The sequence below is a fragment of the Mustelus asterias genome, chromosome 3, assembly GCF_964213995.1.
Source record: "Mustelus asterias chromosome 3, sMusAst1.hap1.1, whole genome shotgun sequence".
Classification (NCBI taxonomy): domain Eukaryota; kingdom Metazoa; phylum Chordata; class Chondrichthyes; order Carcharhiniformes; family Triakidae; genus Mustelus; species Mustelus asterias.
Genome location: NC_135803.1, coordinates 144,195,543 through 144,218,408, shown reverse-complemented (window position 1 = coordinate 144,218,408; position 22,866 = coordinate 144,195,543). Strand labels below are relative to the sequence as shown.

General features: G+C 44.8%; 1 protein-coding gene across 1 annotated transcript in view; it reads right to left on the bottom strand.

Moving 5' to 3' along the window:
- LOC144491680 (copine-9-like) overlaps positions 1-22,866 on the bottom strand; it is a 380,635-nt gene that overhangs the window by 199,572 nt on the left and 158,197 nt on the right. Inside the window, exon 6 of the mRNA XM_078209852.1 lies at positions 4,566-4,642. Coding sequence (XP_078065978.1) covers positions 4,566-4,642 — 77 coding nt within the window. The remainder of the gene's footprint in view (positions 1-4,565; positions 4,643-22,866) is intronic.

The window sequence follows — 22,866 nt, the reverse complement described above, 5'->3', positions numbered from 1 at the left end:
ACAATAGCACTGGCATGTGAACAGCCAAAAGGGGAAGAATTGTGAAGACCTGGGCAGCACGGTGGCACAGTGGTTAGCACTGTTGCCTCATGGCTCCAGGCACCCGGGTTCGATTCCCGGCTTGGGTGACTGTCTGTGTGGAGTTTGCATGTTCACCTCGTGTCTGCGTGGGTTTCCTCCAGGTGCTCCGGTTTCCTCCCATAGTCCAAAGATGTGTGGCTTAGGTGAATTGGCCATGCTAAATTGCCCCTTAATGTCCCGGGATGCGTAAGTTAGAGGGATTAGCGAGGTAAATATGTGGGGTTACGGAGATGGGGCCTGGGTGGGGTTGTTGTCGGTGCAGACGCGATGGGTCGAATGTCCTCTTTCTGCAATGTAGGGTGTCTATGATTTCTATGATAAATGTAATTTCAACCTCGAATATGAAAACTGTAAAAAACTAAATATGAAGATATAAAAGTTCAACAGGTTGTAGAGAATAACTGAATATTAAAATACCCCAAAAGGGAGCAATAGAACAGAGGTCTAGACTGTTTTTTATGTGGCTTGATTTCCAAAAGCTCAGTGTACCATTGATGGGACTTCTCAGGGGTTGCCTTATGTTTAAGTGTTAGCGAAAATATCAATAATGCATATTACCATTCAGGTTTAAATGTACAGTTCACCAAGAATTACCGGGCCTCAAGTACAAGGTTGAACAAGAAGACCTGCCCTTGAGGAAGAAGCAAGAACAACAACAACAGCTTATATTTATATTGCTCATGGCAGGTGGTTGATGAGTTCTTTCCAGGGCTGCCAGATTGGGAAGTTAGTCTTGTGTAGCTGTTGTGCTTGTCTACAGTCGCATTGCATCTAACTTTTATCTTTGTTGGTATATTATGCTATCACTTTGGTCTATGTTATATTGTTTATGTGTTATTACAGAAGTCAATGTGTCCCCAGATCATCTCTATTCCTTTAATAGCGTATGTGCAGAATAGTGAGGCTGCAAATATGTGTAACATCATGAAAAAGGGTGCTACCAACTTTACTGTGTTTGTGTGTGTGTGTGCATGCATGAGTTTAAAAACTACCCCAACATGTCTTGGAACATGTAAAGGATTCAGATGGTGAACCTTCTACCATTTTAGCAAACCTAATGCATCAGCATCGGCCCCCTGCAGCTTACTGAGCTTCTGCATCCAAAGGGTCAAAGTTGTGTTCCATTGACACTAACTCTGGGCTTGTTCATGCTGGACTGTTACCAATGTGAGTGCCAACCAGCAAATTCTTCACGTTGCCTTGCTTTACACTGTAGGGTAGCAGTCCTAATGAAGGCCTCTGGCCTAATGGAGCAAATGAACTGCAGCAATAGCATGTGATCTAGTTTCTGCAATCCTTGTTGTAGGATGGTCAGCAGTCTTGCTTCTAAAGATTCAAAGCCTGATCTCATTGTGTTTGTGTCTCGTAGCTCACTTAGCTACATGTGACAATCCAAATGGGCTGCGATTTTGTTTTTATGGGCTGATCCACTGAGGTTACTCGTGGTAAGTGTAACTGTGGCCATTCACAGGCAGACATAGGAACATAGGAATTAGGAGCAGAAGTAGGCAATTCAGCCCTTCGAGCCTGCTCTGCCATTCAATCAGATCATGGCTGATCTCTCCCTGGTCTCAAACCCACCTCCCTACCTGTTCCCCATATCCCTTTAACCCATTTTTTAATCAGAAATATATCTATCTCCTTCTTGAAACCACTTAATGATTCAGACTCCACCGGGCTATGGGGCAGCGAGTTCCACAAAATCACTACGTTCTGCAAGAAATAATTCATTCTTATCTCAATTTTAAATCTACTGCCTCTCAATCTATACCTGTGACCTCTTGTTCTAGAACCTATACCTGTGACCTATTGTTCTAGATCATATAGGATAAAGTTGTGGCCTCCTTCAGGTCTATAACCCATGTTCAATAACATCCTGTTCCCCTCACTCTAGCCTTTTGTGCAATGTTGCACTCCCTACCACTACCCATCCTTTTACTCACCACCAGTGACTTGACTCTTCTCTGCAAATCTCTCCATTAATCTCACTGCTTCCCCAATTCCTTCTCCTCCTTTAAAAACCTTGTGTAAACCAGGTCCTTAACAGGGCATTAAGCCACCTTGCCTAACATCTCCCTTCCTGAAATGGCATTTGTTTCCCTCATGACTACCTATTCGTTCTTGATGTTGAAGACACTATACAAATGCAAGTTGTTGTTTCGACAGTCTGCACTTTCCTATCAAGCATGGATTTACAATGGGAACTGGGTTGAACTTTCTCTACCTTCCCGATTTGGCTATAAATTTCAAATTACATTGGCACTAAGGCTGGTGGCAAAAGGAGCTTAGTGTACAAGGACATTGCCATGGGTGGCCTTACAAATCACCCATTTTTAAAATTTATTGCTGTTATCCATTCCAGAGAAACAGCAGAAATTCACTTTCTCTACCGTCAGGAACACAGCAATCATCCTAGCAGTAGCCTTCCAACATGTTCTGTGGTGCTAAGCTTTGGTGAGATTTGCAACTGATGCACTATAAGAGGCTTTACCTTCTCCAAGAATAAACTTATTTTCAAACATCGGGTGTGTGAGTTATTTCCCCATCCCTAATTGCCCCTGAGCTGAGTGGCTTGCCAGACCATTTCAGAGGTCATTTAAGAGTCAACTGTGGGTTGTTCTGGAGTCCCAGATAGGCCAGACCAGGTAAGAATGGCAGATTCCTATCCAGAATGGGCAAGATGGGTTCTTTTGATAATGGTTTAATGGTCATCATTAGGCCTTTAATTACATATTTTTCATTGAATTCAACTTTCACCACCTTGATGGGATTCAAACCCGGGACACAGAGCATTACCTTGAGTCTCTGGATTAGCAATCCAGTGACAATACCATTACACCATCACCTCCCCACACCATAGATCATAGAATCCCTACAGTACAGAAGGAGGCCATTCGGCCTATCAAGCCTGCACCGACAACAATCCCACCCAAGCCCTATCCCCGTAACCCCACATATTTACTCCGCTAGTCCCCCGACACTAAGGGGCAGTTTAGCATGGCCAATCAACCTAACCCGCACATCTTTGGACTGTGGGAGGAAACCCACACAGACGCGGGGAAAACATGAAAACCCCACACAGACAGTGACAGAGGCCAGAATTGAACCTAGGTCCCTGGCGCTGTGAGGCAGGAGTGCTAACCACCGTGCCACCGTGCTGCATGTGCATCCTCTGGCCTGCTAAGATAAAGTAGCCCTTCAACTGCATTCTTCACAACTTGCTTAACCTCAATAGGTGTTGCAGATCTGAGTTAAGGTAATTTGGGAAAGATCAGGTTATTATGCATTGATATTAATGGAAAAGTAGTCAAACATAGTTGATAACTGAAAACGTGGGTGGTTCCACAGGGAGGTGGTTTGTGTTAAAGAACCTAAAACAAAGGGAGATTAATGTGTAGACCATCTACCTCTACATCGTCAAGAGATGGTTGACTATAACTTAATTGGCTTCTCCCGAGGAGGCAAGTGCCAGAACAATTTGTTTCAAGCAACTTACCAGTAAATAGATTGCTCAACTGAATTTCAAACTGCAATGTTTCCCAAGCTTGGATCCTATGTGAGTTCAGCTGAATCATTAATAAAGGACTGTTGATATTTTATCATGCCTCCAAAATAATCGCATTCCAATCAGCTGCTCTTTCAGTGCTCGTGATCTGTGAATTGATGCACTCACTTTCAAATCTGCAAAAGGCACAGAGGTTGCCGATGCTTTTTAGCTGATTGTTAATGTCTGAGAATGCCTTTCCATTAGTAAATACTGAACGTGGTGAAAAAAGTGCTTGCCTGCATTTAAATAACTTCACAATGAAGACTAATCGCAGGTTCGTAATTATAGGAATCAGCTCAGAAATATGGTGCACATCCCAATTCCTAGAAAAATCAGTGAATAATCTTCGGAAGGTGCAGGAAAGAGTTTCTGCCTTTGTCTTCTTCTATTTTTTGCTTTCTCTGCTCATCTTCACCTTTAAGGGGGATTTGATGGAAAAGATGAACACTCGTGGGATGTGGTCCCCGGAAGGGTAGGGGGTTTTAGTTAAGTCGGGCAGCATGGTCAGTGCAGGCTTGGAGGGCCGAAGGGCCTGTTCCTGTGCTGTAATTTTCTTTGTTCTTTCTTTGTTCGAGATCTGCACATGTGGAATCATTGAACACAGGAGGAGGCCATTTGGCCCATCATGCCTGTGCCTTCTCTTTGAAAGATCTATCCAGACAGTACCACTCCTTTGCACTTTCCCCATAGCCATGCAATTGTTTCCTTTTCAAAATATGTAACCGAACGCCTTTGGAAAGTTACTATTGAATCTGCTTCCACTGCTCTTTCAGACGGTGCATTTCTGATCACGGCAGCTCAGTGCATAAAAATAAAATTTCTGCTCTTTACAGAATTCCCATCACAACACTTTCAGGTTCAACAATTTCAGGTGCTAATCACTGCTCTGATTTATCCAGACAGCATTTGCTGGTAATCATTCCACATCGATACTCACGTCAGTGGTTTCTCAATCCGACTTCCTGCAGATCCAATAATTTCTCCCAGAGTGACAAAGATCTGACCAAGGAAATCCTGAAAATAAAATTCATAGCACCAAGTTATTTAAGTAGCTGGATTAATATTAAGCATATTGCACCAAGTAATTGGTACCAGTTAAATTATACATCCTCCCTGACACCATCAAGCGCATCAGATCACTGTGACTAATTGCAATATACTAAGTGATAATGTTGCACAATTGAAAATGTATTGGAATATGATCAGACATATTTTAGTATAATATAGGATATACTATTCTATTATACAATCCTGTATAATAGCAGGTGAGCTACAATAGAGTACTGAACATTATCGCACATATTACCCTGTGGTATACTGAGCCACAAAGCACCTGAGGTTGGAGAGGAGCCTTTACAGAGGGAAAGAACAATAATAGATGTTAGGGTAGATTGTCCACATTGCCCTCAGGCACTGCTAGTACTGATTGGTAAAATTAACATCACTGTATCAGCTGCTAAGGGCGAGAATGGAATCATAGAATGGCCACAGCACAGAAGGAAGCCATTCGGTCTGTCTTTTCCAAGCCAGCTCTCTGTAGGAGGGACTCAGCTGGTTCCACTCCCCTGCCTTTCCCACATTGCCCTTCAATTATTTTCTCCTGAGATATTTATCCAGTTCTCTTTTCAAAGCCACAAAGGAATCTGCCACCACCACACTCACTCCCGACCCTAACCACTCGCTGAGTAAAAGTTTTTCCCCTCATGTTGCCTCCGCTTCTTTTACCAATCGTATTAAATAAGAATCCTCTGGTTCTCAACACTCCTCCCAAAGGGAACAGTTTTTCCCTGTCTACTCTGTCCTGGCCTCTCATCATTTTGAATGCCTCTATCTAATCTCCTCTCAACCTCTCTGCTCAAAGGGACAGCCCAGCTCCACCAATCCATTCACCGAATTGAAGTCTCTCACTCTTGGGACTATACATGTAAATTTTTATGCACTCTTTCCAAAGTCTTCACATCCTTCCTAAAGGGTGGTGCCCAGAACTGGAACCAATACTCAAGTTAGGATTGAACTAATGGTTCATGCAGCTTCATCACAACGTCATTGCTTTTGTACTTTACAGCCCACATTTTCACCATGATGGAAAGCCTCTCTGTCATTGTGAAAATGGCCGAAAACCCTAAGGCAGGCCCCCGAATCCACCATCTCCCGTCTTCGCGAGGTGAGACTGGAGTTGGGCCAGTATTTGCGCAGGTGTGATTCACAGAGGCAGATGGTCATTTAAATCACCAGCTGCCTCAGCTAAAGTGGGATTTTGGAAGACCAGGAGTGTGGAATCCAGAGTGTGCAGATTAGAAAAGGTGAGAGGAGGTCTGAACTTGATAAATTCTTATGGATAAACAGGATGCCTGCCCCTTTTGAGAGGTAGGGCACCCCTCAGAATAGGGTCCCGGGACACCTTTGGGAAAACGAAGGCATCCTTTGGGAGAGGTAATGCACGCTTTGGGAAAATTAACATGATATTGCACTTTTTACACACAAACGGATTGAATCTGTCAAGCTGTAAAAGAATTGTCCAGCTGTGCAGGAACTGGCCAGCAGCTTAGGAACTGTCCAGCTGTCAAGGGAATGCCAAGGAGCTGTCCAGCTGCCAAATCTGTCAACCTGTCCTGGAAGTGTCAAAACTCTGAAAGCTAACAAAGAAGTTCCAAAGCGGGCAAGCAATTGTCCAGGAAAACTAGATGAATTGACATGGAAGGAGGAAGGGCAAAGGTTGTTGGGGGCATGGGTTAGCATGAATTGGCACTAAGTGGGCATGGGGTTTGGAGGACATGGGGTGTGTGGAGGGCATGTGTTGGGATATGTTGGCATGGACGGGGCACAGGAAAAGCATTGGGCTTGGTGAGGAGTGGTAAAGCCAGGTTCCGGTATTCCACGTTCATCTCTCTCTCAACCTGCCCTGCCACCCTTAACAACTTGTGCACATATACCCCCCCAGCCTCCTCTGCTTCTGCAGCCCTCCCTTAGAATTATATTCTTTGTTTTACACTTACCTTTCCTTAATGTTCCTGCCAAAACATATCACTTCACACTTCCCAGCATTAAATTTAACCTGCCATGAGCCCGCCCATGTCACCAGTCTGCCTATCTGTTCATCACTATCCTCCTCACAGTTCACAATGCTTTCAAAAATGCTTCTAGATTCCCTGCAGTGTGGGAGTCCGATTTAAACAGAATAATGAAATGTTCCCTTCTTGCAACTGGGATGCGGAAAATCATGTAACGCTCCAAAGGCTCATTTGCAGCTGGTTAGGGTTGCGTTATGCAATTTTTAATTTTCCTCCCCCATCCTCAATCCAGCCACTCGGCTCCTGCTTCTTTTCAGATTGAGGGGGTGGGGAGGGTTGGGGTGGGGGGGGCGCGGTGAGAGAGAGAGAGAGGGTGGATTCAGTGGCAGGGCACTGGTTAACAGTTGTGAGGATTTAGTACCTTACATGCTTCAGTATACGCTGCAATAGTGATGACTTGTTTAGTTACTTACAGCAGAGTAGACAGATAGAACATTTATTTATAATGGCACTCGGGGAACATCTGGGATATTCTCATCGCAGATGGTGTCTGATTAATTACAGAAAATTCAGCTCAGAAAGCAAAGGATGCTTAATATTTATTTATTATAAATTTGTCTGAGTTTGGCCTAAATATAAACTGAAAGGCCACAATAACACTAAGGGTACAGAGCAGAACTATCAGGCCACTGAGGGATAGCTGCGAACACCAAATGGTTTTTTTTCTATGCATGGTTTCTTTCCACTTTTAGGATTCTCCCCCTGGACTGTGTACCATTCCCTGGCTGACAATCCAGGATGTAACCTAGATAATCTCTTCTGTCTACTTATAACATTCAGGAGCTAACTGTTGGGAATTTGGTAAGGACCAATACAGGAGTAGCAACTTAAGTCAATTTCTTCCCTCTCAAGAAAACCCTTCATAGGAAATAGGAACGAATGAACATAAGAAATAGGAGCAGGGGTAGATTGCATGCCCCCCACCCCCCGAGCCTGCTCCGCCATCCAATACATTAATGGCTGATCATCTGTCTCAACTCAATTTTCCCGTCTACCCCCTTAATTCCCAGAGATACCAAAGATCTGCCTATCCCAGCCTTAAATGTATTTAAAGATGGAGCACGCGCAACCCCCTTGGGTAAAGAATTCCAAAGATTCACAACCCTTTGAGTGAAGAAATTTCCCCTCAACTCAATGCTAAATAATTGGCCTTTATGCTGAAACTGTGCTCCTGTGTTCTGGATTCCCCACAACCTTTCAGTGTCTACCCCGTCAACAGAGGTGGAATTACAATAAAACACATTGTGCCTAGGCACCGGGCCCTGACCAATGGGGAAGGCCCATGCTGGCTGTGGCTTTGGGACACCAATCAGAGTGTGAAAGTTAGGTTACAACAATTGAGAAAATTAAAGTTCCATAATTGTCAAAACAAAACTCTGTCAAGTAATGGAAAATGATTATTAGCCAAACATGGCCTTCAGTAAGGCCAATACTGACGTACACAAGATAAGCGAGGAAATCTAAAACCTTGTTCCATAAACACTGCATTCCAGGTTAGGACAGCAGGATGAAAACAAAGAACAAGTTACCATGGTGATTACCAAATAGCAAGATATGGGGACATATTTTGCTAATGAAGGGTTGGTTTTCTATTGGATAAGAAAGGGCAAAAGGCTATGCTATGATTGGTGGAAATGTCTGTCAATGAAAGATGTGAAAAATCTCTTGTTCCTGATTTGCTGTAATTGACTATAACTGCTGAGCTGTTTCTCTGTAACCTCAGAACCGCTCCGGCCATTCCATGTTAGCCGTAGAGAGTTCTCCTTGTGCACAAGTAATTAAAGACCTTGCATATCTAATGTGTTGCAGCCATATCATGGGCATGATATCCAGCGCTGTTTGTGTAAGGAGCCAACTGAGTGCCTTCAGATTGCTGTTACTCAAGAGAACGCTAACAAGAGCATGAGAGCTCCGAATTTGCTGAAAGGCTCATTTATATTTCCTGAGTCTGCTAGCAACAGTAGTTAGTCAACAGTGAGGTCATGTTGTGAGTGTAATGTGGGGGGTGCGAGCTTGCGGTGAGGGCCAAGCGAGAAGGGCAGGCGCTGACCGGCAGTCATCGAGGGAAGCAGATTGGTGACTCTCGACCCCCATGTTGTTGAACAGATGCGAGGGCCAAGGAGTTTCTGGCCCCGGAGGGTGAGGCCAGATAGCCAGGCAGACAGCCAGGCAGACAGCCAGTGAGCCAGCACAGCAGTGAGGCTGTCAAGTGAGCAGGGACAATATAAAACCCCAGCCGAGGCTGAGGAGGACTAGGCAAGCAAGGGTGAGGGTGAGGCCAAGGCCATAACTTAGCCAGCCAGTGAGCCATCAGAACAGCGAGGTCGTCACGTGAGCAGGGCGAACTTGAACCTCAGGGCCAAAGAGGGCAAAGCAACCTGCAGCTCAGAAACCAATTCATTAATGAAGATAAGGCTGCCAAATACTGTTTCATAATAATTGATTCAATGCCAGATGTGAGTCATGTGGACCAATTAACATTAATTTTAAGATGTGTGACCAGCATTGGTGAAGTTGTTGAGTGATTTCTCTGTTTTGTCCAGCTACTGGCCGTCAGAAAGTCTCTTTAGGACAAATAATGGAATCCTGCCAATTACCAGCGAAGCCACCGATATTGAATCTGGACTCACTGGACTCCACTCGATTGGAGTATTTGTTCCTGCACTGGACTTTTTCTGGCTCATTCTGCCCTGCACTGGCCTGTGCTGTGTTGCAGCCATATCATGGGCAGCACAGTGGCACAGTGGTTAGCACTGCTGCCTCACAGTGCCAGGGACCTGGGTTCGATTCCCGGCTTGAGTCACTGTCTGTGTGGGGTTTGCACATTCTCCCCGTGTCTGCGTGGGTTTCCTCCGGGTGCTCCGGTTTCCTCCCACAGTCCAAAGATGTGCGGGTTAAGTTAATTGGCCATGCTAAATTGCCCCTTAGTGTCCTGGGATGAGTAGGTTAAAGGGTAAATATGTGGGGTTATGGGGATAGAGCCTGGGTGGGATTGTTGTTGATGCAGACTCGATGGGCTGAAAGACCTCCTTCTGCACTGTAGGGATTCTATGATCAGCTGATTTCTCCATTCCATTGCTCATTGGTCAGTTCCACGTTTGCCCGCTTCAAGACACATAGATCACATACTGACCTTCTCCATTGACATGCTGACAACAGGTAGGCTTGGATTTCAATTCATCAATTACAGGCTTGTTTTCATCACTTACAAAGCACTGAAGCAGTAAGCAGTGATTTGTGTACTTGTATGTTTTTGGGTTCCTGCGGCTTGCATTATGGATTTGAGTTTATCAATTACAGGCTTGTTTTCATAAGTTAAAAAACACTGAAGCAGTGATTTGCGTGCTTTTCTGTAATTTTGTAGCTTGCATTGTGTGAGCTGAGGGTGGGTGTGGTCAGGAGAGCAATGATGTCACTTGGGGGTGAGGCTTGATGTCACTGGTGGGCAGGTCTCGACGTCATTGGGGAGCCCAGCATGGAGGCAGAGCGTAGTGCCCCAAGAGTGTAAGTCCGCCTCTACCTGTCAAGCCCCCTCATATGTTTCAATGCAATCACCTCGCAATCTTCTAAGTTCCAGAGAATATCCACCCAGTTTGCTCAGCTTCTCATCAAGGGACAACCCTCTCATCCCAGGAATCAATCGAATGAAATTTTGCTGTGCCATCTTCCAAGGCAAGTATATCCTTGCTTAAATCTGGAGCTCAAAACTGTGAACAGTACTCCAGGTGCAGTCTCACCTGGTACAGTTTCGCTCCATCGCCCTCCTTCCTCAAGTGGCAGTGACGATGATTGAAATTACCCTTGTGACATGCACAGATCTGCATTTTACCATTTTAATACACAGCTGGCACTTGTAGGCAGCTATCAAGGTTCTTCCTCTGTGCACCATTTGCAGTGTGTGTTGGTATTTTTTCATTAAAGGTTGACAGTCAGCTCAATGGTGTAGAACAAAGCAGGCAACAGCGCTCAAGCTGCTGATCCTTGACAGATGGGTGGAATTGGTGGTTGGAGAGCTGACAGACAAACATACTTCCTTGTCACAATTTACACATCAGTACTGATGGTGTACATGAAGAACAGACTGCTTTTTATTAAGTGCGCGATACATTTACAGGAAAATAACTTGTCATTTTTATGACCTTACAGATTGAAGTGGTATCTATAATGATGCTAAATTATTAATATGAGGGATTGACTTCAAATCCAGCGCTGAGCATTTGGTAATAAAGCATCCAAATGATTCCATGACTTTTCTTTAATTTGAAAACAATCCTTCATTGGATGTGAGCATTGCTGGCAAGGCTGGTATTTGTTGCTCATCCCTAATTTTCCTTCAGAAGGTGATGTTGCCTTCTTGAACTGATCTGCTGTCCTTCTGGTGTAGATACATGCACAATGCTGTGAGGAAGCGAGTTCAAGGACCGGGAAGTGAATAAACAGTGATATAGTTCCAAGTCAGTGTGATGTGTGGATTGTAGGAGAACTTGCAGGTGCTGGCGTTCCCATGTAACTGTTGCCTTGTCCTTCGAGGTGGTAGAAAGTTTGGAAGGTGCTGTCGGAGGAGCCTTGGTCAGTTGTTGCAGTGCAGCTTGTATATGGTGCACATTGGTGCTACTGTGCACCTGTGATGGAGGGACTGAATGTTTAAGGTGGCAGATGAGGTACCAATCAAGCAGACTATTTTGTCCTGGATTTGAAAATGCAGATTTTCATAAGGATTCTATGAAAGCTGGACGAGAGTATGTCTGGGGTGCGTGGGGTCCTTAATTATGCTGGCTGCCTTTCCATGAAAGCGGGAAGTGTAGATGGAGTCAATGGATGGGAGGCTGGTTTGCGTGATGGACTGGGCTACATTCACAACCCTTTGTAGTTTCTTGTGGTCTTGATCAGAGCAGGAGCCATACCAAGCTGTGATACACCTAGAAAGGATGCTTTCTATAGTGCATCTGTAAAATTTGGTGAGAGTCGTAGCGGACATGCCAAATGTTCTTAGCCTCCTGAGAAAATAGAGGCGTTGGTGGGCTTTTTTAACTATAGTGTCAGCCTGGGGGGATCAGGACAAGCTGTTGGTGATCTGGACATCTAGAAACGTGAAGCTCTCGACCATTTCCACTTCATCACCGTTGATGTAGACAGAGGCATGTCACATATCTTTAGGATGCTCAGCTGGGCTGTGTGTTCAAGCCCCATTCTGAGCAAATATTCTAGATAATACTGAAGGCTCATTGAAGGAAGATTCTGTCCTTTGGATGTGATGTTGAGCCAGTAACAGTTTATATGTTCTACTGGTATAGATGCTGTGGTGAATTCTGGTGATTGTCCCTTAATGGGCAACACAGCAGAAAAAGGCCAAATTGGCTTGGGAGACCAACTGGAACCCAGAGTGAGTTTATCACACCAGGGAGTGGAGTCCTCTCTAGACATGTAGGGGACAAGGTGCAACCATGTTGGCTGCTGTCCTGCTGCATCATTCTTGATAATAAACCCTTTTGTGTTCTTGATGAATTCAGTGAAAGTGCATCATTAGATGTGCATCTTAGATATCTCAAGGTACTTGTCAAGAAAGTGCAGAGCTCCCTGGTGTCTGGATCAATAGTCCTCCCTCAATCACTAAGAGCAGTTTGTCGTTTATCTCAGTGTTTCTTGTGGGAACTCAACACAGTTTGCAAAAATTATTGCCATGTTTGTTTACATAACAAGTCAACCCACTGCAAAGTAATTCATTGAGCAGTTTGGGATGCTGACGAGATGTGAACGAGGTGCTATACACACATATGTTTAGATACAAGTAAATGTCAAACTCCGATACGGTTGACAGTTTTTTTTGGTCTGTTTTTTCAATCCATTCTCCTATTCGGAATATAATGAGTGCTGAGCACATTAAAGAACTCTGTTCTCCACTGGTACATGATCCATTCTTGTGAATTCTGGGCAGCGGGAGTTGACAACTGTGGGACACCACAACCAGGCTGATCCTGCGCTCACCCATCATCCACACACTTTCAGCAGTGTCATAATGATCTACTGATAGCCAGTGCCATAATGATCTACTGGTTTTCTGTTCTCTAGCACAATTGTAGAAATCCCTTTCCCCAGCCAGCTCAGATTGGTACAGACCACAGGCAAAAAAACAGAGAAGCAATATTACTTCATGGCAATCCCTCTTTATAAATTGGAAATGGACACAATTAGAGTCCCTGTTTTACACAGGAGTGGGAGGTCTGCATCCATGTATTTCTCAATACGTGTAATGAGCACTTTGATTACACTCTATAGTTCTCCAATGCAGCAGGAGAGGCTCTCAAACAGAGATGTCAAAAACAAGCTGTACCTGCATTAAGTTAAAAACAGATGAAAGCTAAGCTCCAGGAGATTGCTGTTCTGAAATGCTTTCAACTCAAAGATTTCTGTGATGCTATTTAGAGAAAATGTTTACCAGCATTGATCTTGTGCTGATGAAATGGCTTTGAAAATGCAGACTGCCAAGGGTATAGTAACCCTGAGCTGCGTCCCAGACTGAGGAGCTCCCAAAGCTCTACTACGAGATAAATGAACATATTTCCCTTTATATATCTTTTCACATATTCAGGATGTTCGAACAATTTCAGAGCCAACGGAAAACACAGTTGCTATAATTAGGTGGGCAATGTAGAGCGGCCGTTAGGTACGGCAGGCTGAATTTCGTCATCCCGACACTGGAAAAACCCACGTTGGGCAACCGAAAATGGAGGAGGGGGACCTCAAATTTAAATTTCTCAGCCAGTTCCCACCAGCAGCCATTCTGACTGGTTTGGGAATTTTTTTTAAAAACTCATTCGTGGGACCATGGGTGTCGCTGGCTGGCCAGTATTTATTGCCCATCCCTAGTTGCCCTTGAGAAGGTGGTGGTGAGTTGCCGTCTTGAATCGCTGCAGTCCATGTTCTGGGGGTTGACCCACAATGCTGTTAGGGAGGGAATTCCAGTAATTTGACCCAGTGACTGCGAAGGAACGGCGATATATTTCCAAGTCAGGTTGGTGGTTGGCTTGGAGGGGAACTTGCAGGTTTTCCCATGCATCTGCTGCCCTTGTCCTACTAGATGGAAGTGTTCGTGGGTTTGGAAGGTGCTGTCTAAGCATCTTTGGTGAATTACTGCAGTGCATCTTGTAGATAGTACACACTGCTGCTACTGAGCGTCGGTGGTGGAGGAATTGAATGTAGATGTGGTGCCCAATCAAGCGGGGCTGCTTTGTCCTGGATGGTGTCAAGCTTCTTGAGTGTTGATGGAGCTGTACCCATCCAGGCAAGTGGGGAGTATTCCATCACACTTGTGCTTTGTAGATGGTGGGTAGGCTTTGGGGAGTCATAAGAACATAAGAACTAGGAGCAGGAGTAGGCCATCCGGCCCCTCGAGCCTGCCCCGCCATTCAACAAGATTGTGGCTGATCTTTTTGTGGACTCAGCTCCATTTACCCGTCCGCTCACCATAACCCTTAATTCCCTTACTGTTCAAAAATGTATCTATCCTTGCCCTAAAAACATTCAATGAGGTCGCCTCAACTGCTTCACTGGGCAGGGAATTCCATAGATTCACAACCCTTTGTGTGAAGAAGTTCCTCCTCAACTCAGTCCTAAATCTGCTTCCCTTTATTTTGAGGCCATGCCCCCTAGTTCTAGTTTCACCCACCAGTGGAAACAACTTCCCTGCTTCTATCTTATCTATTCCTTCATAATCTTATATTTTTCTATAAGATCTCCCCTCATTCTTCTGAATTCCAATGAGTACAGCCCCAGTCTACTCAGTCTCTCCTCATAAGCCAACCCTCTCAACTCCAGAATCAACCTAGTAAATCTCCTCTGCACCCCCTCCAGTGCCAGTCTATCCTTTCTCAAGTAAGGAGACCAAACTGTACACAGTACTCCAGGTGTGGCCTCACCAGCACCTTATACAGCTGCAACATAATCTCGCTGTTTTTAAACTCGGAGCGGCATGGTAGCACAGTGGTTAGCACTGATGCTTCACAGCTCCAGGGACCCGGGTTCGATTCCCGGCTTGGGTCACTGTCTGTGTGGAGTTTGCACATTCTCCTCGTGTCTGCGTGGGTTTCCTCCGGGTGCTCCGGTTTCCTCCCACAGTCCAAAGATGTGCGGTTAGGTTGATTGGCCATGCTAAAATTGCCCCTTAGTGTCCTGAGATGCGTTTGTTAGACGGATTAGTGAGTAAATATATAGGGATATGGGGGTAGGGCCTGGGTGGGATTGTGGTCGGTGCAGACTCAATGGGCCAGATGGCCTCTTTCTACACTGTAGGGTTTCTATGATTCTATGAAACTCCATCCCTCTAGCAATGAAGGACAAAATTCCATTTGCCTTTTTAATTACCTGCTGCACCTGTAAACCAACTCCTTGAGATTCCTGCACAAGGACACCCAGGTCCCTCTGCACAGCAGCATGCTGCAATTTTTTACCTTTTAAATAATAGTCCATTTTGCTGTTATTCCTACCAAAATGGATGACCTCACATTTACCAACATTGTACTCCATCTGCCAGACCCTTGCCCACTCACTTAGACTATCTATATCCCTTTGCAGACTTTCAGCGTCCTCTGCACACTTTGCTCTTCCACCCATCTTAGTGTCATCTGCGAATTGTGACACACTACACTTGGTCCCCAACTCCAAATCATCTATATAAATCGTAAACAATTGCGGTCCCAACACCGATCCCTGAGGCACACCACTAGTCACTGATCGCCAACCAGTAAAACACCCATTTACCCCCACTCTTTGCTTTCTGTTTGTTAACCAATCCTCTATCCATGCTAATACATTACCCGTAACACTGTGCACCTTTATCTTATGTAGCAGTCTTTGGTGTGACATCTTGTCAAATGCCTACTGGAAATCCAGATACACCACATCCACAGGTTCCCCATTGTCCACTGCACATGTAATGTTCTCAAAGAATTCCACCAAATTAGTCAAACATGACCTGCCCTTCATGAACCCATGCTGCGTCTTACCAATGGGACAATTTATATCCAGATGTCTCGCGCTATTTCTTCCTTGATGATAGATTCAAGCATTTTCCCTCCTACAGAAGTTAAGCTAACAGGCCTATAATAATTACCTGCCTTTTGTCTACCTCCTCGTCAGGAGGTGAGTTACTCGCCGCAGTATTCCTAGCCTCTGACCTGGTCTTGTAGCCACTGTGTTTATGTGGTGAGTCCAGTTGTGTTTCTGGTCAATGGTAACCCCAAGGATGTTGACAGTGGGGGATTCAGTGATTGTAACACCATTGAATGTCAAGGGGCAGTGGTTAGTGTGTCTCTTATTAGTGATGGTTATTGCCTGGCATTTGTGTGGCGCGAATGTTACTTGCCACTTGTCAGCCCAAGCCTGGGACCCAACCTCAAGCAATGTTGCAGGTCACGACCCGATGCACATTCATTAGTGATGTTGAGTTCAACCCTGGTAAATATCTGTCTCAATTTTGAAATTCCCTGAGTTTGAGATCTTCAACGAGGCAGGTGGCTCCTAAAGCCTGTGTGAAACACATCAGGTCAGTCAGTCGTGAGACTTGGATGAAGCCTGTTGACAGAGTCTGGAACCTATTGACAGGCACGTTTAAAAGGTGTTGCCAACTTCAAGGCTAGAATTTTACTGGCCCATCCTCCATGGGAATTGGAGCGGACGAGGGGCGGACCATGGAAAGGTCTGTTGACCTCGGGCAGGATTTTGCGGTTTCAGGATGAGCAAGGCCGTAAAATCCTGCTCCAAATGTCACAAAAAGTTAAATATGTTTTTAATAGTGATTGATCATACGGTTCAGTCCTGAAAAAGTAAGTGGCTGTTAAATTGACTGTTAAATTGACCAGCACGGTGTATGTGTTTGGATGCATTGGAGTACTTTCTCTGGTATATAAACAGCTCTTATAAATGCAAAAGCATTGAGAATCAGATAGCAATGTCTCATCTGGATCTGTGCTTTTATTCTTATATTGATTTAAAATCCAGTCATCTTTTGAACCTTTTAAAAAAACTTTCAGTCAAAGTCAAAAGCTTTAATATATTCAATTCTGCAGGCTCTGTTTATTCAATTTTGCAATGGAATCTCATTATGAATGCTTGGTTGAGTTCCAAATCCCACTAATGGATTTAGTTCAGCCGGGCTTGTTTACGAAGCTGTCAAGGTGACTGTGAGCTTTGTTTGATTGATCGTCTTATAACAATTTAGCAGGACTATATTTCTTTGAAGTAGTTTTTGAATGGTTGATTGTTTATTTTGACAGATGCATGAACACTTAAGAGGAGTTATTTTTTTTCAAGTAGAGTTCGAATAGATGATTATTGATTTTTGCTATGAGTGTTACAAGATGTTCCAGTATTAAAGGGTTCATGTGTCCTGCCCAAGGTGGATACTGGGTAAGTGGACATGGGGGAAATGGGGGGAGGGTGGTGGGGGGTATGTGGGTAGGAAGGGGGCATTGGAGATATTTTGGGCATGCAAAGGGCATTGCGGTGACTGGAAGAAGGGAGGGGGTGGGGGCCAGGGTGCCTAGGAGTCATGAATGGTACTGGGCTAATTTTCCCAGCAAACTGTGGCAAGCGTTCTAACCTCCCGCCTCAGCATCCACCTACCTCCATTCCCACCTTGGACCAGTCAGGAGGCAGTGGCTGCAGCTCCAGCCCAACCCCAACTCCCTGGTGGGGGTTGAAGGGGAGTGGGGGGATGTTGTTGGGAATAATATGTCCAAGCGGGTTTACACAGGTTGGAACCCAGCTTCCATTTCCGAATCCCAACTCAAGAGGGGAAAGTCTAGCTCAGCAAGGTCCCATAATTAACAACTGACATGGATGACCAGAAAATCTGCTTCTGGTGGTGACAATTGAGCTTCAGTCACACAATGCGCTGCTTAGCTGTGAACAGTCCCACGAGATTCTTCATGTGCTTACAAACAGCTGTATGGGACCGTGGTACAATGTCTCACCTGAAAAGAGCACCTTTAGCACTCCCTCAGTGCTGCATCGTGGCCAGTCAGGCTTAGGTGCTGAAGGCCTGGAGTGGGACTTGAGCCCACAACTTTCTGACTTGCAGGTAATACACCGGTTAACCCTGGGCGATGTATACTTCGGGACTGCCAGTTATTTTCCCTGTTCAGGTTGTGAAGCTTGTGTTGATACATGACTGCTTTTTCTGATTCACCATTAGTGTTTCAATTTTAGGGGCTTACATAAAACCAGCAAATACATTAGTTAATAGAGTATTTCAAAATACATCGACATGCCAGTGAGTAATTGCCTGCGCCCCCATCATTACAGACAAGTGCCTGATGCCATGTGGATAACCTGATTGAAATTCATCATCAGCAAAATCCAATGCATACTAAGGTTTGAAGGTGACACAGTTACATTACACACTGAGGTTTGCAGCCATTGCAAGTCTTACTGCAAGGGGATCTGAAGCTGATGCATCCATGCTATTCACCACATGGTAACAGATTTGCAGGGTGCAATACACAATGCATGCTGATGCTGGGGGCTGATACATTCACTGACTTCAACACCCACTGGGGTCTTGAGCTGCCATAACCCATCGACATGGCTCACAGGGATTCAGAAACGACACACTCTCAATGGAGGCTGGCAGATCCGAGGCAATTTACAGTCTTTTAGCACAGAGTGTTGGAGGACCCTTCAGCTGTTCTATTCCATTTATGTTTATGTTCTTTTTTGTAACTAAAATAGACAAGATAATAGATTCTCACCTTCTGTTTGTCCAATACAGCAGGACCAGGTGCAGCATTAAATAAAGAAAGGGAGTATGTTAGTGACACAATGTTTAAAATTAAAATTATAATTAATGTTGTGCCATCTTGTATATGATTACCTGATCATCTAACAGTAAAGAGATGACTTGTTGGCCTTCTAAGGTAGCAGAAGAGAAAGATACTTGGCACAACTCTTGCAAAGATGCAATGACCACCGAGTCCTGAGCAGTTACATGAATGTTGATAACTATGGTTGTCACATTGCTGAGCAAAACGCAGTGTAGTTCTGGCTTTATTCGAACACACCCAGTGAGAACAGAGCATGTTCAGGTCAGGTAGAGTCATAGGTCGGAACATTACCACCGTTCATGCCAGCAGGATTTTCCCATCCCGCTGCAGTGAACGGAGATTTGGCTAGGCGACAAATTCTCCGACCTCGCTGCAGAGGGAGCATGATGTGAATGGCTGGCAAGATCGCACCCATGGACTGTAATGGCACAGAAAGAGACCCTTTGGCCCATCATGAATGTGCTGGCCTTCACACACACCTATCTCTTCTATTCCCATTTTCCAGCACTTTGTCTGTAGCCTTGTATGCTATGGCACTTCAAGTGCTCATCTAAATGCTTCTTAAATGTTGTGAGGGTTCCTGCCTCTACCACCCTTTCAGGCAGTGAGTTCCAGGTTCCCACCACCCTCTGGGTGAAAAAGCTTTTCCTCAAATCCCCTCAAAATCTCCTGCGTCTTACCTTAAATCTATGCCCCCTGGTTATCGACCCCTCTACTTTCTTCCTGTCTACCCTATCCATATCTCTCACAATTTTGTACACTTAGTAGCTTTTTAATTTATTTTTGTATCTGCCCACTATTGTTTAGGGATTTCTGTACTTGTATCCCAGAGTTTCTTTGCTCTTCCACAGTTCCTGGTTTCTCATCAGGAATCTGTTTCAAGAAATCATGAGTACGCTCTCCACAATCCTCACTCCGTTTATTTCCTGGACGGAAAGTTCCCGGATACTGAGAATGTCATATACTCAAGAGACGCTTTGTACGCCCCAGTTAGACATCACTACAATCTTTGTTCCCACTCGGTCCATTGGTCTAAAATCAGGGCCTATGATGGAAATATTTGCATTTTCAACTGCAATAAAATTATTTTCCTCTGATATATTTTGGTAGAAGCCCAAGGAAAGCAGAGTAAATTGTCACAAGTTCAGGTTCAGTTCTTGCATCTGTTATCAGTAGAAAAGCACTCTAGAGGCTGGTATAGCCGGGGCTACATGCAGAGTAGAGCAGTCTCTGAATTCCCCCAGAGGACCCCTGCACTAATGTGACATTTCTGATTCATCAAGCAACCAACTGTGTGGTTCACCTAAGCGAGACTGCAAATTTCTTTGTGCAAATTTAGTGCTGAATTATTGTGTCGTGGTCTCATGTGTACTTGGAATGGATTGAGGCAGCTCAAACTAATTTTACTCAGAACGCTGGCAGTCAGCGGGGACTGAACACTTCCATCTCATCAGTCTAGTCTAGACCGAAAGCCAGCATCTGGAGGTGAAAGCACACTCATCCCAGCCACTCGATCATCCTGTCGCCAGTTTTAGTGGATATAAAAATTTCAGAGGCACAGCACTTGATAAGCTCACTAATGCATTGGCCTTGATATTATCACCTAAGTATGCTCTCTGACAGCGTTGAAAGAGCCATCGAGTTGAAACAATGGCTGTAAAATTGAACAGAGTAGAATCAGACAGTGTAGAAGGAGGCCGTTCGGCCCATCGAGTCTGCACCGACCACAATCCCACCAAGGCCCTATCCCTGTAACCCCCATGTATTTACCCCTGATACTAATGGCAATTCAGCATGGCCAATCAACCTAACCCGCACATCTTTGGAGTGTGGGAGGAAACCGGAGCGGACACAGGGAGAACTTGCAAACTCCACACAGACAGTTACCCAAGCCAGGAATTGAACCCGGGTCTCTGGCGCTGTGAGGTAGCAGTGCTAACCACTGTGCCGCCTCACTAATGAGGAGTTAATGTTTGAGTTAGTTGAGTGAGTTAAAATGTACTATTATTTTCTGTTTTCTGACCCCATTTCTAAAATGTACATTTGTCTAAACAGACCCTCATTTGCAGAGACCAAAGCCTGAAACTTTGCTACTCCTGCTACTTTGTATGTACAAGTTCAGGACAGGGAGGGTGACCTTTTTAAACTAAATTTAGTTTCACAAAGGGCCAACTTTATAACAAAGTGGCCCTGGAAGAGAACCTTGCCCTGGAAGCACATGGAAGAAATCAGGAACTGTGAAAGAGCAAGGAAATTTAAGGGTACAATTGCAGAAGTCCCTAAAAGCTAGTGGACAGGTGCACAAATAAATAAAAGTAAAAGTAAAGTTTATTTATTAGTCACAAGTAGGCTTACATTAACACTGCAATGAGGTTACTGTGAAAATCCCCTAGCTGCCACAGTCCAGCGCCTGTTTGGGAGAATTTAGCACGGCCAATGTACCTAACCAGCACATTTTTTTTGGATTGTTGGAGGAAACCGGAGGAAACCTACGCAGACACGGGGAGAATGTGCAAACTCCGCACAGACAATGACCCAAGCCACCAAGCCAGGAATCGAACCTGGGTCCCTGGTGCTGTGAGGCAGCTGTGCTAACCACTGTGCCATCGTGCCACCCATCAAAAGACTCATCGAATATTGACCAATAGAATGTTGACCTTCGTTGCAAAGGGATCTGGAATATTGAGGAGTGCAAATTAGGTTACAAACTCTGGTTTGATCTCCTTCAGGTCTGGGCACCATACCCCAGGAAGGTATAAGATTACAGGTTCAATATCCTTTATCTGAAATCTTTGGGGCTGATTGCATTTTGGTATTCAGATATTTTCAGACCTACTGTATAAAGGTAGGCCCAGGCCTACTTATATTACAATAGCCTATGCCGAGGTTCGATACAGTCTACAAATACTAAGTTGTTTCTCCATTTGCCAACTCTCAAACACCCTACGTCTTACTTGTTGGCACTTATCACGTCTGGAATATAATATTACATTGCTTTATTAACCTACAAATTAATCACATATCCATTCAAAAAAAATTTGGTTGTTGAATGTGTTTGGTTTTTGGACGTATGGATAAAGGAGATTTAACCTATATTTGATGATTAATCAGGTTATCAACATGTAACTTTATTAGAAACTAACATTTTACTTTATTAGATACCCTCCTTTGTAGAGTAGTAGAGTGGGAAAGCTTAAAATAAGGCATAGCATGAAAAATGCTGTGAAAGTGGGACCATGGGAAAAATATATCACATTTTAAAACTCTTGCAAGAGCTACTGCTGCTTGTGTAAGTAAAAAGAGCAGTGTAATGATGCACTTTCACAGACTTCATCAGAAATACAAAGGGTATTAATTAATCAGGAAAAACTGCACAGAGGCCAGCAGCACCCCCTGCAGCCCCAGTCCCTACATATCTACTACATACTTTCTACCCAATCATAGAATCCCTCCAGTGCAGAAAGATGTAATTCAGCCCATCGGGTCTGCACCAACTCTCTGGCAGAGCATCCCACCCAAGCCCTATTCTCATAACCCAACACATTCAGCCCGCTAATCCCATCTTGGGGCATGAGGGGCAATTTAGCATGGCCAATCCACCTAACCCACACATCTTCGGACTGTGGGAGGAAACCGGAGCACCCAGAGGAAACCCACGCAGACACCGGGAGAACATGCAAACTCTCCACAGTGATCCAAGGCCGGGATTGAACCCGGATCCCTGGTGCTGTGAGGCAACAGTGCTAACCACTCTGCCACCGTGTACCCCTTGGAGTGATTAAGTAACTCTCAATCCCAATTGGTCCTTCAAGCCAGGTGACCCTCTTCTGCTGCGTTGCCCTTCAAGGGACAGTCACCACAGGCAGGGGAACAGGGATCTTTGTTATGAGAGAAGAAACATTAGGATGTTGCTTAAGATAAGAGGGAAACAACAACAATGAATACGCAGAACATTATGTGAATACACAAGGTTAGCAACTGCCATGTGAACTATTCCTGGTTAGTCAAAAAAAGCATGGCTCACCATGGGGCATGAATCATAGAATCCTACAGTGCAGAAGGAGGTAATTTAGCCCATTGAGACCACAATCCCACCCAAGCCCTATCCCCATAACCCCATGCATTTACCCTAGCTAGTCCCCCTGACACTAAGGGGCAATCCACCTAACCGGCACGTCTTTGGCCTGTGGGAAGAAACCAGAGCACCCGGAGGGAACCCATGCAGACACAGGGAGAATATGCAAACTCCACACAAACCCCAAGCCGGGAATCGAACCTGGGTCCGTGGCGCTGTGAGGCAGCAGTGCTAACCACTGTGCCACCGTGCTGCCCAGGGTTAATTGGATAG